The sequence below is a fragment of the Oncorhynchus masou genome, chromosome 20, assembly GCF_036934945.1.
Source record: "Oncorhynchus masou masou isolate Uvic2021 chromosome 20, UVic_Omas_1.1, whole genome shotgun sequence".
Lineage (NCBI taxonomy): Eukaryota > Metazoa > Chordata > Actinopteri > Salmoniformes > Salmonidae > Oncorhynchus > Oncorhynchus masou.
Window position 1 is genome coordinate 18,234,757 of NC_088231.1, and position 16,643 is coordinate 18,251,399.

General features: G+C 41.6%; 2 protein-coding genes across 6 annotated transcripts in view; one reads left to right on the forward strand and one right to left on the reverse strand.

Annotated features, from left to right (window-relative positions):
• Positions 1-11,747, forward strand: part of mtap (methylthioadenosine phosphorylase) — a 34,257-nt gene extending 22,510 nt beyond the window's left edge. For all 5 annotated transcript variants that reach the window (XM_064926635.1, XM_064926630.1, XM_064926633.1 and 2 more), the window contains 4 exons: positions 4,906-5,008; positions 5,451-5,690; positions 9,373-9,498; positions 10,404-11,747. In XM_064926635.1, the coding sequence (XP_064782707.1) occupies positions 4,906-5,008; positions 5,451-5,690; positions 9,373-9,498; positions 10,404-10,445 (511 nt within the window). In that variant the 3' untranslated portion in view covers positions 10,446-11,747. The remainder of the gene's footprint in view (positions 1-4,905; positions 5,009-5,450; positions 5,691-9,372; positions 9,499-10,403) is intronic.
• Positions 11,748-13,694: 1,947 nt separating this feature from the next.
• Positions 13,695-16,123, reverse strand: cdkn2a/b (cyclin-dependent kinase inhibitor 2A/B (p15, inhibits CDK4)). Its single transcript, XM_064926642.1, has 2 exons — positions 15,451-16,123; positions 13,695-14,301 (listed from the first exon to the last, which is right to left on the reverse strand). The coding sequence occupies exons 1-2, from the start codon at positions 15,577-15,579 to the stop codon at positions 14,050-14,052; spliced, it is 381 nt and encodes a 126-aa protein (XP_064782714.1). The 5' UTR covers positions 15,580-16,123; the 3' UTR covers positions 13,695-14,049.
• Positions 16,124-16,643: the final 520 nt, after the last annotated feature.

Genomic DNA, 16,643 nt, shown 5'->3' on the forward strand with positions numbered 1-16,643 from the left:
ACCTTAGTCAGGGAGTTATTTGTTTTGCCCCCTGCTCCTGGTCCAAACACTGTTGGCCTGTCTAGGTGAGCCAGGGTTTCTCTGCTCCGCCGGTTGGCTGCGAACATTAACGGTTCACCATGCCTCAGACAGTCTCTGTTCTCTCTCTCATTCACCACTGGAGCGTTGCACCACATTACAGTATGTGGTACTGGACAGCTGATGTGTAGTGCTAAGATGAGGTACATTTTCCAAACTACAATGAGTGAGCGATACAATACATAACTTAACTTAATTATAGTCTCTCTGCTTTAACTGACCGTAGCCAATGTTCCTCCTCGGGAGTCTTGTTGACATTGACAACAGTAGGTTATTTCTCAATCGTGGCATTTATGGAATATTCTACGCTCACGTTTTAGTTGGGTGGGGAGGGAGGGGTGGGTTAGTACGCATTTCCTGTATAGAATGGTCCTGGAATGCCATGCTGCCTCAGCATTTCTGGAATGTAAGGTCACTCTGTATGGTAAACCAACCTCACCGTTTAGTAGTTGGCTCATGCACACTCACTCTGGCTATGATGTACCGGTTCTTCTCAATGTTCTCCGTAACAGCTGATTTACTCTGTTAATGATGTTGACACTGGAGAGACTTGTTAGCAGAGCTTCACTGAGCTCTCACTGTGACACCCAAAACAGAAATGGGTCATTGTATGTGTTGTGTAATTTCAAGCCTCAGTAAGAAATCATCTCCATTTACTGGTGTGACCAAAGGACTCATTGTCTCGTGTCAGTGTCCCTACAGTCTTAATATGTGTTCCTCCTGTCAGTGTCCCTACAGTCTTAATATGTGTTCCTCCTGTCAGTGTCCCCACAGTCTTAATATGTGTTCCTCCTGTCAGTGTCCGTACAGTCTTAATATGTGTTCCTCCTGTCAGTGTCCGTACAGTCTTAATATGTGTTCCTCCTGTCAGTGTCCGTACAGTCTTAATACGTGTTCCTCCTGTCAGTGTCCCTACAGTCTTAATATGTGTTCCTCCTGTCAGTGTCCCTACAGTCTTAATATGTGTTCCTCCTGTCAGTGTCCCTACAGTCTAAATACGTGTTCCTCCTGTCAGTGTCCCTACAGTCTAAATACGTGTTCCTCCTGTCAGTGTCCCTACAGTCTTAATACGTGTTCCTCCTGTCAGTGTCCGTACAGTCTTAATATGTGTTCCTCCTGTCAGTGTCCGTACAGTCTAAATACGTGTTCCTCCTGTCAGTGTCCCTACAGTCTTAATATGTGTTCCTCCTGTCAGTGTCCCTACAGTCTTAATATGTGTTCCTCCTGTCAGTGTCCCTACAGTCTTAATATGTGTTCCTCCTGTCAGTGTCCCTACAGTCTTAATATGTGTTCCTCCTGTCAGTGTCCGTACAGTCGTAATATGTGTTCCTCCTGTCAGTGTCCCTACAGTCTTAATATGTGTTCCTCCTGTCAGTGTCCCTACAATCTTAATATGTGTTCCTCCTGTCAGTGTCCCTACAGTCTTAATATGTGTTCCTCCTGTCAGTGTCCCTACAGTCTAAATACGTGTTCCTCCTGTCAGTGTCCCTACAGTCTAAATACGTGTTCCTCCTGTCAGTGTCCCTACAGTCTTAATACGTGTTCCTCCTGTCAGTGTCCCTACAGTCTTAATACGTGTTCCTCCTGTCAGTGTCCGTACAGTCTTAATATGTGTTCCTCCTGTCAGTGTCCCTACAGTCTTAATATGTGTTCCTCCTGTCAGTGTCCGTACAGTCTTAATATGTGTTCCTCCTGTCAGTGTCCCTACAGTCTTAATATGTGTTCCTCCTGTCAGTGTCCCCACAGTCTTAATATGTGTTCCTCCTGTCAGTGTCCCTACAGTCTTAATATGTGTTCCTCCTGTCAGTGTCCCTACAGTCTTAATATGTGTTCCTCCTGTCAGTGTCCCTACAGTCTTAATATGTGTTCCTCCTGTCAGTGTCCGTACAGTCTTAATATGTGTTCCTCCTGTCAGTGTCCCTACAGTCTTAATATGTGTTCCTCCTGTCAGTGTCCGTACAGTCTTAATACGTGTTCCTCCTGTCAGTGTCCCCACAGTCTTAATATGTGTTCCTCCTGTCAGTGTCCCTACAGTCTTAATATGTGTTCCTCCTGTCAGTGTCCCTACAGTCTTAATGTGTTCCTCCTGTCAGTGTCCCTACAGTCTTAATATGTGTTCCTCCTGTCAGTGTCCCCACAGTCTTAATATGTGTTCCTCCTGTCAGTGTCCGTACAGTCTTAATATGTGTTCCTCCTGTCAGTGTCCCTACAGTCTTAATATGTGTTCCTCCTGTCAGTGTCCGTACAGTCTTAATATGTGTTCCTCCTGTCAGTGTCCGTACAGTCTTAATGTGTTCCTCCTGTCAGTGTCCCTACAGTCTTAATGTGTTCCTCCTGTCAGTGTCCCTACAGTCTTAATGTGTTCCTCCTGTCAGTGTCCCTACAGTCTTAATATGTGTTCCTCCTGTCAGTGTCCATACAGTCTTAATGTGTTCCTCCTGTCAGTGTCCGTACAGTCTTAATATGTGTTCCTCCTGTCAGTGTCCCTACAGTCTTAATGTGTTCCTCCTGTCAGTGTCCCTACAGTCTTAATATGTGTTCCTCCTGTCAGTGTCCATACAGTCTAAATATGTGTTCCTCCTGTCAGTGTCCCTACAGTCTTAATATGTGTTCCTCCTGTCAGTGTCCGTACAATCTTAATATGTGTTCCTCCTGTCAGTGTCCGTACAGTCGTAATATGTGTTCCTCCTGTCAGTGTCCGTACAGTTGTAATATGTGTTCCTCCTGTCAGTGTCCCTACAGTCTTAATATGTGTTCCTCCTGTCAGTGTCCCTACAGTCTTAATATGTGTTCCTCCTGTCAGTGTCCGTACAGTCTTAATATGTGTTCCTCCTGTCAGTGTCCCCACAGTCTTAATGTGTTCCTCCTGTCAGTGTCCCTACAGTCTTAATATGTGTTCCTCCTGTCAGTGTCCCTACAGTCTTAATATGTGTTCCTCCTGTCAGTGTCCCTACAGTCTTAATATGTGTTCCTCCTGTCAGTGTCCGTACAGTCTAAATATTTCCTAGTAACATGAGGACAAGGAGTTGTCTTTCTAAGCTTGCCTTTCCTCAGTGTAACGTTTAGGCGGTAGGTAGCTTCAGGGCCCGGGGTAGCACCTCGCAGCAGCCGGTTTCTGGGCTTGCTCATTTGAGCAGAGACTGGGTAGAGAGAGTGTGTGAGGGAGGGGCATGTAGAACTGGAATGTGGCCTGGGTGGAACCTTGACTCAGCGCCACAGCTCTGGAATCTGGAGGGCAGCTGCCTGTCGGCATGGCGACAAATGTTAAATGCTGGCTCAGTCCATCCTCACCACCCCTTGAAATATGAAATGTATAATCATGGTAGCAATTGAAATGAAACAGTTCAAAGATCATGGGGAAAATATTAGACCAAAGTTGAGGACACAACAGTTCTCCTGACACGAGACTGAATCCAAACATTACACTGTTATGTGCATTTTACATTTACTGTACTTTCCGCCACATTTGTTAATAACAATCCGATCATATTCTGGATACATTCAGTGACATAATAAGAATATTCCTGGAAAATGTGGGGTAGGTGCAACACAAGACAAAAAAATGACAAGGGTTTAAGTGAGCGGACTAACTGGTTTCTCCAAGTGGCCACACACCTTTCCAAAGTGTACACCGTTCATATGCAATTTCAATGCACTTTATGACGAGTCTTTTTTGAGCTCTTCCAGCTGTGCTGTTGAGGAACTAGAGCAGCACACTTGTAGTTGTTTGGAACACAGCCCTGCATCCCCGCCATCACACAACTAAGGTTTACGCAATCAAAAAACGGTCCATTATAAATCGCATCTGGGACAGGTGGGCATCATTTAAAAGCTGTTCTCTTGTCAACATGGCTAACATGATATCAAAGCGCAATTTATTATAATCCTCAACGTCTCATCTTTCAAAATACATTGAGTCCTCTTATTTACAGCATTTCCCTCACTCAAGACAATAAAACATGTGCGAAGGTTTCACAATTAGCAGGAGGTATGGGGACAACGTGTCAGTCAAACCCATACAGTGCTGAGCTCTGTCATTATATAACATGTTACTTGTACAGCCACTCAAATCTAATTTCGGCATTTATCAGTGCCCAAATCTGGTGCGAGTGTGCGAGTGTAACTAGTCGCCTCCTCCTCCTCTTAAGGATTTGGGGGGATTCCATGCAGTAATTTGCAGATTTAGTCCACATTGCTAAACAGTTTGGCTCGTTTCAATGTCTGCAGCCATGAAATATCTTATTTTATTCTCAGTTTCTATGGAGATTTGTTTGTCTTATGTATTGTGAGGGCCAGTTGTTGCAAAACACCGGCTTGTTATTAAAAGACCCTGATCCATTCAGCATGTATTAGTCATTGTGATGACAACTTGTGGATGAGAAACACTTTGTTTTTTGCTACAGTGACAGGATGAATGCCTTTCACATTCAGACACCATTGTTGCCACATTGCACAACTCTAACCTTGAAAGAGAGAAAAATACCAACATTTGCCGTAGAATTTAGTCACTCTGGGCCTACCCTGTAAGAATGTAGTCTACTTATAGGATCTTAGAATGTATTTGATAAAGGATTTTATGCACTGCGAGGAAACTAAAAAGTCAGACAGGATGTGAAGTGTTAAACGGTAGAGAAATTCTCCCAAGTTCTCATTTTTATCACCAGAATAACTGCCAGCAGGTACGTTCTTCTTGTTTTGCCCCCTGAATTAGACATGGTAGCAGAGTTCTTCTTGTTTTGACCCCTGAGTGAGACATGGTAGCAGAGTTGTTGAACCCAACCCTTGTCACTGACCTGTCATTTCCTGTGTGTCCTCCCTCCCTCCCAGGACGACAAAGAGGGCCCAGACGCTGTACGACGGGCGGCCCACTAGTCCTCCAGGCGTGTCTCACATCCCCATGGCTGAGCCCTTCTGCACCCGGACCAGGGAGGTCAGTGTCAATGGCCCCGTTCCAAATCAACCCCTGCCACTACAATGTAAATGTTGTAGTGGCGGGTGTTGCCTGCTGGGGAGTGAGTGAATGTCATGTCATTGGAACACAGGATGCTCGTGAGGGGAGGACTGCTCATAAATGTCTGGAACAGAGTAAATGGAATGGTATCAAATACTTGGAAACCATGGAAACTGTGTTTGATGTTCAATACTGTTCCATTCCTTCCGTATGAGCCTGTCCTTCCCAATTTAAGGTGCTACCAGCCACCTGTGCATTGGAACTTTTGATGGCTGTTTTTGGTGTGTAGTGAGGCTTTGCATAGCTACAATTATTTCCTTCTTTTTAAGTGTTCATAAAACACACAAACATGGGCATTGACAAAAACACTGACCACTCTCTCCTAGAAAATGACGTCACGCCTCTCCCTCCCCATGCCCAGGTGCTGCTGGAGGTGGCGCGCGGCCTGGGGGTGAAGTGCCACCCGCAGGGTACGGTGCTCACCATCGAGGGCCCTCGCTTCTCGTCGCGTGCCGAGAGCCTGATGTTCCGCCAGTGGGGTGCCGACGTTATTAACATGACCAGCGTGCCCGAGGTGGTCCTCGCCAAGGAGGCGGGCCTTTGCTATGCTAGCATCGCCATGGCCACTGACTACGACTGCTGGAAGGAGCATGAGGAGGCTGTGAGTTTTTTTTGTTTTGTGTGGAAATTCCCTCCCCATCGTATTTTTTTAAATTGATTGTATGCTCTGATGAAGGTCTTGCAACCAAAAGCTTAGCCTTATTTTTTATTTTTTTCACCTTTATTTAACCAGGTAGGCCAGTTGAGAACAAGTTCTCATTTACAACTGCGACCTGGCCAAGATAAAGCAAAGCAGTGTGACACAGACAACAACAGAGTTACACATGGAATAAACAATGAACAAGCCAATAACACAAACAATGCAATGACACAGTAGAAAAAAAGAAAGTCTATATACAGTGTGTGCAAAATGCAATGACATGTGTGCATTGATCCTAAGTGTGTGGAGATTTTATTCCATTACATATTTTATTGATAGGAAAGTTAGTATGAGAGGACAGGGAAGACAGGAAGAGAGCATCAAACACGCAGTGGGATGAATACACATCGACGCCCAGCGCCGACAGTGGCTTGCAGCCGCTAGTCAGCTACCCAGGCCGCAGGAAGAAGCGTTTTCCCACGTGTGTGTGTGTGAGGTTCTGTAACTGTTTCGAGGAGAGATGTTTTGGAATGTCCTCAATTTTAAGTTGCACCACAACACAGGTTATCTGGAAAATTGTTATGCAAATGCACCCGTTTCACTAAGATGACGCATTCATGTACTGCATGTGGTCAATTGTCTTGTTACTTGGTAATATGTCTTACATCCGCTTTCACAGCAGTTGGACATTTCCAACTGCAATATTAGGCAAAAAATTAGTGACTAAGAACTGAAATGCGTCAGAGCTTTTTATTTTTACCACAGTAAAACACTTACTGCTTTCATTTTTTCAAATTCTCGGGGCTCTGGACTTTTCCACCACATTCTTGACAAGGTGACATGACATTTTCCCTCACGTGGTCTTTAGAGTCAAATCAAATGTAGGTTAGAGGTCACCGTCAGTGAATTCCATGAACACTTTTCATAGAACGATTTCTCCCTGAATTTTGAGAACTAGCCTTTTTTCCTTAATATCCTGTGTGTAGTTAGTCACTTCTCCAGCAGTAAGAGCCATTGTTTGGTAGTGTGTCTAAAACGTCCGCGACATGAGGGCTGAAGTGACCGTTCCGTTTTACGGCTCTCTACGTGTACTCCAGCTGTCACACTGACCTAGAGGTTGTCTCAATCTGATTTAAATGCATTTATATTCGTACATAAACAAAGCAGGAATTACAAATGTCTCAAGTTAATAACTAAATAGTCACATGCCTTTGTCACAAAGCTGTAGAAAAGCAAATGCAAATAGTATTTTTCGGGATTTGAAATTGCACAATGACATTTTGTCTGGTATAAATTTCCTCCTCGTCAGCATTTTACAGGCAACTGTTTACGTTTCTAATTCTTCCGCCTGATTATTATATCCCTCTGAAGTACCACACACACACACACACACACACAACAGCTTCCGAGTGAGTGACTGTCACCCACTATCCAGTTGATAAATTATGTCTGGGGGAGGCTCGGCTTCCCCTTCCTAGTTCCTGCAGCTGACCTCCTGGCCACCCCTCCCCCCCTCCTGTTGCACACCCTCTCGCCACATCCTTCCGCCCTATCTACGCCTTCCCTCGCTGTGAGCCTGCCAGCCTCCGGTGTGTGTCCTGCCAGCTGAGGTTGAGTCACCGGTATACAGTTGTCCACAGGGCCTGAGAGATCACAACAAAACAGACCCTCAGTTCAGGGGTGTGTTCATTAGGGCACACAACAACAACACATGTTTTTTGCTGGTCACGTGGTCACTGTGCTACATTCCACAAAGTAACTTGGTCTTATGTTGTAGTGCATAATCATTAAAAGGTTGTATATGTGAATGTCCCTTGGAGTTCCATGGTAACATACTATCTTGGGTGGCACACCAACTGTATCGTCTTGTTATAAACGGCATGCTGTCTGGAGCTGCATGGCATTTAGCCTAGTTGACAGTGAGTGTAGGAACAATTTCTCTGAGTTCATCATAGTAGTTATCTCAATGTAGCCAATAATACATGTATGATTAGATCAAATTGTTTACATGTTTTGCTCCAATCTAAATGTTAATAGTGAAAAGGATTGCCTTATATCCTGCATTGCCTCAACCATGTTGATCTTATCCTGTGGAGTCATGGCTTTGTAGCCGTATGTATTATAATGGGTTTCTATCATTATTTACTGAACTGTAAGTAGCTATATGTAGCACATCTTGATGCAGCCCTTGCTTGGTCAAAAGTAGTGCACTAAATAGGTGACCAGGTGCTATTTGGGATATAATCTTGATGTCATTGGAGCTGCTGTGTCCAAAGTCTCCATGGACACATCACTCTCTGTCTGACAGAGATTGATACCACTCTCTGTGTTTCAGTTATTGTCATGTGTTGTCATTACCACTGATGGAGTGAAGGACAGAGGTAGGTAATTACACAACAAGCAAGGGTTTAACAGACCATTTGATTATCTTTAGTGATTTTTATACTCCCTTTTACTTGAGCTGTTAGCTATACCATGCTTTAAGGAGTACAGGTGTTTCATACCGGTCTTATTTTATAGTCTTATCTAAGCAAACTGTCCTATAGAAATCACTCCACGGGCTAGCTGCCAATGTTTAAAGAGGATGGGCCTAGCTTTCAGAGCACCCCGTATTACACCCTGCAAGGTGTAAATCCTAAAACGCATGAAGGCTCAAAACACATGGAAAACGTAGTATGAAATAAATGCCTGCTATTGAACCATGCTCATTGCGCACTCAAACTTAACCTGTAGGCTACAGTACAGTGTAGGATGTCTGTGTGAACTGGGCAAAGAGCTTTAATTCACTGATGTGTTTATTTTGTACCTCACAATATTTCAACTGAGGCTTGGGTTGAAAAAATAAATAAAAATTGCGCCCAAGTTCAAAATGAAGTTGACGTTCGAATGCGGTTGCTTGGAGACAATCACGAGACGGGTAAGAAGGGAAAGTGAAAGTAATGTTGACAGTCGCTCCAGGTCTTAACGTGTCCGACAGGCTCTGTGACTGTCCAGGCGTGGCACTACGATCTTTCACGATGACTGTCAGTTTACTGAGGTGAATTTTCATCAGCAATAGCAATGGGCGATAATATCATGGATTAAGTAAACGCATGTAATTACACAACAAGCAATGTAGTTGTGTGTTCAGGAGGGCGTTTTTGTTGTCAGTTTCCACAGATAATGATTTTTATGAAGCGCCTGCTTCGAACAGCCTTGGTTATACTGTAAAAACCAACTTTGAATATATATAAAAAATGTAACCCTTTAACTAGACAAGTAAGTTATTATTTACAATGACGGCCAAATGCAGCTTCGACTCGAACCAGGTACTGCAGTGGAGCTTCTTGCACTGAGATGCAGTGTCAGACCACTGCGCCACTCGGGAGATAATATTACTCTTATTAAAATGAAAGAGAAAAAATGGTGTAGCAGCCCAGATATTGACAAGAAGAAATTTACACATTTTTATTAATAACCTAACGTTTTGACAACGGTTTTTTATAAATGCGTCTCACATTGTGAGGCACCTCCTTTGGTCTTGTAAGTGTTTAATGCTGTCAGTCGCCATCTTTCTCCATATTCAGAATGTGACTAGAATTTACCGAGTTAAGCACCTCAATCCCAAAACGTATTCATTAAATGTATTTCCTGGCTGTACCAGGTCTGCGTCGACAACGTCCTGAAGACTATGAAGGAGAATGCTAACAAGGCCAGCAGTATCCTGCTCACTGCTATTCCCCTGATCTGCACCCAGGAGGACTGGACCCACACCATAAAGGCTCTGAAGGTAAGATTTACCATTGTAATGTACCCAGGTTCCTCTCTACAGGGGGGGGGGGGTTAAATAGAATTATGTATAATTAAACATTATTTATCCTCAGGCAATTAAGTGCTTTATTTTTTTCCTTCTTACCAAGTCAACACAGCAATGTACAACCATATGGGTTTGTAGGAGAGCTGGTGCTGTTCAGTGTCTTTCTACTAGGTCAAATGCTCAGTAAGCACATTCTCACTGAGTTACTCACTGCTGAGTCGGCCTGCATCCACATTGGACAGTTATTGGGTGATCAAATCAAATGTATTTATATAGCCCTTTGTACATCAGCTGATATCTCAAAGTGCTGTACAGAAACCCAGCCTAAAACCCCAAACAGCAAGCAATGCAGGTGTAGAAGCATGGTGGCTAGGAAAAACTCCCTAGAAAGGCCAAAACCTAGGAAGAAACCTAGAGAGGAATAAATGATGACCTGTCTTGATGCCTCCATGTTAGGCTTCTGGTCTGTATTTAAAGGGGATGTATTTTAGGACGTCTAGCTCTGAACCTACTGAATCCTGCTTATAGAACTAATGGAATAGTCCCAAAAGTGATAAGAAATAAATGCTATGTGAACCCAGGTCTGGTGTTCAAGGTGATTTCCCTCAGGACACCTGGCTCTGAACCGAATGAGCCATAATGTAAAGGCCCTTAGGCTTACCCTCGCTTAGTTATTCATCCTCAATGACAATTCAGTCAGTGAGATGGTGACTAATTTGACGTGCTAAACAGAAATTCCAGTATGGCAGTCTTCGTGACGCAAACACTCAAAACAAACGTATTAGTTTGTTTTACTAACAGATTGCGATATGTATATTTTCTAAACTGTTTTTGTTAGTACCTCTGCTACTATTTAGTGTGTGTTTGGTTTCTTTCAGACAACAGCCCAATCCTCAATAATGCTACCAAAACAACATTGAGAACCACCGAAAAGCCTCTCGCCACCCCTGTATATCAGAGAATGACTTGCAACACACCAGCCACCAACACCAACAATGGATTCATCTCTCTCTCGATTCCTCATCAGTGAATCACAAGAAAGTGCCTGATATGCATGTTTTCATTACTGTACATTTGCCAGGATTTCACAACACATTTGAGTAACATTACATCGTTTGCCAGAAGCATACCATTCTGCATCCCACTGCTGGCTTGCCTCTGAAGCTAAGCAGGGTTGTTCCTGGTTGTTCATGGATGGGAGACCAGATGCTGCTGGAAGTGGTGTTGGAGGGTGAATAGGAGGCTTTCTTCTGGTCCAAAAAAAGGTCCCAATGCCTCAGGGCAGTGATTGGGGAAATTTCCCTGTGTAGGGTGCCGTCTTTCAGATAGGTGTCCTGACTCTGTGGTCACCTAAAAGATCCCTGCTAAAATAAGGGTAAACATTTCTCTTTCTCTCTCATATATATATATATATATATGAGCCACTGTTTCACTGTTTGTATACTGTTCAGCCATGTTTTCATACTGTAGATACATTTTAGAATGTAACTATGCATTAAAGTATGTCTTATGTCTTCTGAAAGAAAGGTTAAAGGACTTGGTTGGTTGTTTTCATGGATTGTTTGTAACTGGTATGGTCTGTACATGTAGATCTATGACCAACAAGACTTTTGCACCGAGTATAATTTGAACAGGACATTCAATCAAAAGCAACTGCCACTTCCGTTGATAAAGCCTCAAGCCTGTTTATCCGGCTCTGGGGTGAAGTTTAGTTTAGGTACATATCTAGGATCAGCTTCCCCAATCCTAACCATTTAGTGGGAGAAATGCTAAACTGGCTGAACTGGCTGAAGACCAACTTCACCATACTGTTTTTCCACTTTGTTGCCTAGAAACAAGGTCAAACCACATTGTTGATAGATTTGTGGCTCTTTTCTCCTAATTATTAGGTGAGGGAATAGTGGATTCATGGCTCATATACTTTCCATAAAATAAAACGCCTTGTTTCATTAAAGACTTCCACTGAGGGCATTATCGATCTGTCTCATCATGTGACGGGATCATCTAAAACTATCTTCAAAACACTTCATGTTAACCTAGCATTTATTTTTACATGGATTCACAGCTGCAGTATTATAATGTGCTAATAGGGTTCACTTCAGGAAGTAGGCATAACAGTCAACATGATGGTGGATATTCAGTTATGATTGTGTTCGACTGCATGTACAGGTCAAATGTGTTTGCAAGTGTGACAAAATCAATAAAGTTATGTAGATTGGAAATGTGCTTTCATTTTTTTAAATCTGGAAGATAGGTTAAGGTTCTAGCTAACACTTGTTTGAAGTAACGCATATGGCTCAACATTGGACTTCCTGTCATTATGTTTGCATAATGTCACTCTGCTGTTACAAGTGAAATGATAGGTACTTTTGCAAAATGCCAGATGCTTATAAGATTCTTCCTTATCTCATCTTGGTACTGTACCTTTAGTGACAAGTTGTCACCATTCAAATACGTTTGACTCGGAGAAAGATGAAGATCAGGAAGTAGACTGACTAGAGGTAGTGAACATGATGCAGCTTAACTCACGCAAATAAATACTTTCAAATGACAAACTTCAAGAAGAGCACATGGTTTAAATATAGCCTCCTTTCAAAATAGACTAATGCATATATTTTACTATTTCATTATTAGGCTTGTGAAATTTGCTTCAAAATGTCCAATAACAAACATTGTATTGCCTCCCTCATGTTGGTCTACTAAATGTTTCCAATAAAAATGCCACTGCTAAAATGTATCCTCATGACAAATGTGATACTTTGTAATGACTGCTAGTGTTACAGCGGTCCAATAGGCTAGTAACATGATTTCAGTCAGACTGAGCACGAATGGCGGGGTTCGAAGCATTCATTCCTGCCTTGTTGATCGTGCATGCAACATTTCCAGTTATTTGTGGCTTCCCGCTGGCCTGGTGCGAAATGATAAGAGAAACTGCATGTGGCGTCATACGTCGACATCCATGCTTTGGTTATGCTTCTCTCATACACAAAACAACTGTATTTTGACCCCAAAATAGAGCGCTTTCTTTTGCTTTTACAATGGTATAGTTTATATTGACCTTTCAAATAAAATGTAGCAAAATGGCGGAACGATAAATAATTTATATTCAAGCAAAAAGTAGGCATATTAGGCCCATGAACCAAATTATTGCTTTATTAGTACAATGTACTATTTGAATTTTCAGGCGACGCCCACTTTGCTATCTACTCTTGTACAGTAAGTTACACACACAGTCTCATGAGTGTTTATTACACAGTGAAAAATAAATACGTTTAATGATATTGATTTTGAAATAACTGGGCTATTGTGTAGGCCCAGGGGTATTCAACTCTTACTCTACGAGGACCGGAGCCTGTCGGTTTTCTGTTCTACCTGATAATAAATTGAACCCACCTTGTGACCCAGGTCTAAATCAGTCCCTGATTAGAGGGGAACAATGAAAAAACTTAGTGGAATTGGCTTCGAGTTCCAGAGTTGAGTTTGAGGGGTGTAATCTATGTTAAATAAACACAATAGTTCTCGCAGCCTATCCAAACATTCGTTTCAACGGAACAAGAATTTTCCCATTATAGTAGGCCTAAATAAAAAGGTATGTTTAAGTTGTAAAAAAATAATAAGTAAATAGTTGGTTATCGAGCTGAAGAGACACACCTTATCTCACGAATGGACACGCTAATTCATTGTGGTCTAGATCCTTCCATTATTTAGATTATTTCCTTTATGAAAAGTTAAACATTTCGTTCAATGTCGATGCATTGTAGCGAAACTTATGGGTTTCAAATTGAGCTCCATAAATACTTAATTATAGCCTAAATTAATACATATTTAAGTAGGTAGGTCTACTTAAATAATTCAGAATCGAAGTGACCAACTTTAGGTTTGGCATGAAACAATGTTCTCTGAATTATTCCAAATCCAAACATCATCAGCTTTATATGCATGAAGTCCAGACACATTTCCAAATGTCCAATAACACTTGTCTTAATATAAACTATTATGGATTATTATCAAAAATACACAAATCCATACCCCACATTTTTACTTTTGGATTTCTAATAATTCGTTATTTTAGAAGAGTTAAATTCTAAAATAAGATACAAACTCATCATATAGGCCTAATGCAATTTGATAAAAACAATTATTTTTCCAATCAAAAGTTCAAACGGGTGTACTGAAGGTATCAATACCTGTGTGCTTTTATTTTTGGTAAATTCCTCACCTTATATTGTAGAGTATATATTTTCCTATAGCAACGCCAAAGCAGCCCATCTGTGATCATTACATGATTTAAAATAACAAACAAAAACATTACAACTTAACACTAAAAACAAATGTTACATGTACTTCTAAATCTTAAGCCTAATTAAACCGTTGATTAAGTGCATAATTGCAATACTCTTTGAGAGGCATAAATAAAACATTTTTTTATTATTTAAGTATTTAAGAAATGAATGGGTCTAGAATATACATCCGTATTCTATACAATAAAATCGTCACACAAATAAATAGAACGCATCTTTGATTTCACAAAGCCTTCAGAAACGCAACGACATTATGATGTCCACTTTCTATTGCCAAATCGATTGGCCGGCAGTTCCTATTGTCCCGGCTGTTCGGATCGGCGAGGAATTGGACAAGGATCTCTACCGTGTCCAAAAAACCCATCCTGGCGGCATCGTGTAACGGCGTAGTCCCAGTGTGTCGGTCTGCGATATTAGGATCCGCTCCTTGCATTAGTAACAACTGCGCCACTGGTGAACTGCCCATCATCATCACCTAGGAAATACAAATCAAGTGGATTTTACTGACAGATCTTCTGCTAGAATATTTCATAAATATGCCTATATTTGCCAGGAAAAGAATGTTGCCATGGTGTGTAATACGTTATTTAGAGGGGTATGTGAATAACACTAAATAATATATTTTGCCTATAGTTCAATCAGACCATAAAAGCGCATGCTTTTCGTTTCAGATTGTTTAAAGTGTTTTAACAATGTTGGTGCTGTTATTCACTTAACAATTTAATAACAATATAATAATGGATCTAAATGACAAAAAAAAACAGTTAGGCCCAACTGATGCTATACCATTGTTAAAGGGTATAAGTCGGCCTACAATTTCTTATGATTTCGATTTTACTTATTTTAATTGCAGCCACACCTTTCGTATTGTAGTAAACCTAAAAAGCATTAAAAATGTAGGGCTATCGAAGTTAAGGCCAAGTATAGATAGGAAGAGTCAGCCTTGGCATTTTGATAGCAGCCAGAGGACATTTTTTTTGTATTTTTAGAGTAAGTCATTAAATCTGAACATATTAATCATTTAAAATAAGATCTATCATGTTATATGGATAACTTTGGCCATTTTTGGGAGAGCAATTTTGAGTTTGGAAGGTTGGGTGTGGTGACCTGCATGCATCCTCCATTGCCCCGATATAGCTTACATTGGTAATGCCATGGACCATTTTGATAGAGTATAATATCGAATTATTTCTATGTTTATTTGAAAGACAAACTCATGGAAATATTTCCAACAATAGAAGTAACGATTTGGACTTCATAAAAGTTAATGGCAGGCCTATAGAAACCACGGGCAATTGCACACCATTCCCATCACTCGGTTCCTGAGGCGCAACAGACTAAACTATGACGCAAATAAAGCACATTAAAATATATAGAATATATAACAAAGGTCATATAGCTCCCATGCAAATAATTTCACAGTATGACATGCTATTCTAGTAATTTGTTAAGGCAGTTTATGTTTCCAACCTAAAATAGTCGATTTTTTTAAACAAAGCGGCATGGGCAGTCTGCAACGTTAAAATATTGATGACACCGTTGAATATTTACTCTCTTTTACAATAATCACGACACGATCTTAACCCATAAGCACGACGACTAGAGCGTAGCGCGAGACACTTACCTGCAGAGGTGTCCGTCCAAAGCAGTTTACACCGTTGACGTCCACTCCACTTTGTAATAGAATTTTAACACGATTGGTGTTGCCAGTCGCGGCTGCTGAGGCTAGATCATCCTCGAGAGGCATCGTCATGAGATAACACCGCTCGGCTCGTGTCAATAACAGTCCAGCACTTCACAGATTCCTTTGACAGGTAGCTTCACAATGTCAATATCCGGACATCTCGCGCAAAATTATATTCCTTCGAAAAAAGCCAAAACAGTCGTTGAGGTTTCCTCTTTCAGGCTTCATTCGCATGTAACGTGATAGAAAGATCCTCGGTCAGTTGGCTAGAATAAATTAAAGCGTACATCGTATGACCGATCAGACGGTAGTGTGTCTGGACTTGCCTGTGTTTTGAATTGCTGACGTCATTCTGCAGCAGATCTAACCAGTCGCGCATGCTCTTTTGGAGCTCTAAAGAACACAGTACCAGGAAGAGAGCGAGTTTGTTGACTGTAGAGTTTACAGTGGAAAAACAGTGGGTCAAATGCTTCGTCAAATCGTCTAAAACCAAGGTGTTGGATATCAATACGAAACCTATGCTGGTACAACGTCGTCACATTTGTTGTTATAAAATAACTGTATGCGCTGCAATCTACTGCTACAATGTATCACCGTCTCTGGCAGATATTATTGCAACGCGTGCCTTACTACACGCTCCGATAGTACAGAATGCTGGTTACACCCGCGTTATGACACAGCAGGTGGCAATCACCATAGAACTCAGCTGCTTTCTGTCTGTAGACCTATAGCCTCAATGTCAATACTATTGAGGAACATGTCTGTTTGCTATGGACCTATTGGTGTATTCAATAATGTAGGCTAAAGCAATTGTGCACGTTATATACTGAACGAAAATATAAACGCAACATGCAACTATTTAAATTGTTTTACTGAGTTACAGTTCATCTAAGGAAATCAGTCAATTGAAATAAATAAATTAGGCCCTAATCTATGGATTTCACGAATGGGCAGGGCGCACCCACTTGGGAACAAGGCCCAGCCAATCAGAATGAATTTTCCCCACAAAAGGGCGTTATTATACAGAAATACTCCTCAGTTTCATCAGCTGCCCGGGTGGGTGGTCTCAGACCATAAGTCAGGTGTAGAAGCAGGATGTGGAGGTCCTGGGCTTTCAAAGGCCTTGCAGTGCC

What these genes read in the sequence shown, in the direction of transcription:
- cdkn2a/b (XM_064926642.1), bottom strand. Translation starts at nt 15,579, where the DNA reads ATGACGATGCCTCTCGAGGATGATCTAGCCTCAGCAGCCGCGACTGGC. An exon ending in TTGGACGGACACCTCTGCAG is followed by an intron (nt 14,302 to 15,450) that starts GTAAGTGTCTCG and finishes TGTATTTCCTAG; the next exon opens with GTGATGATGATGGGCAGTTC.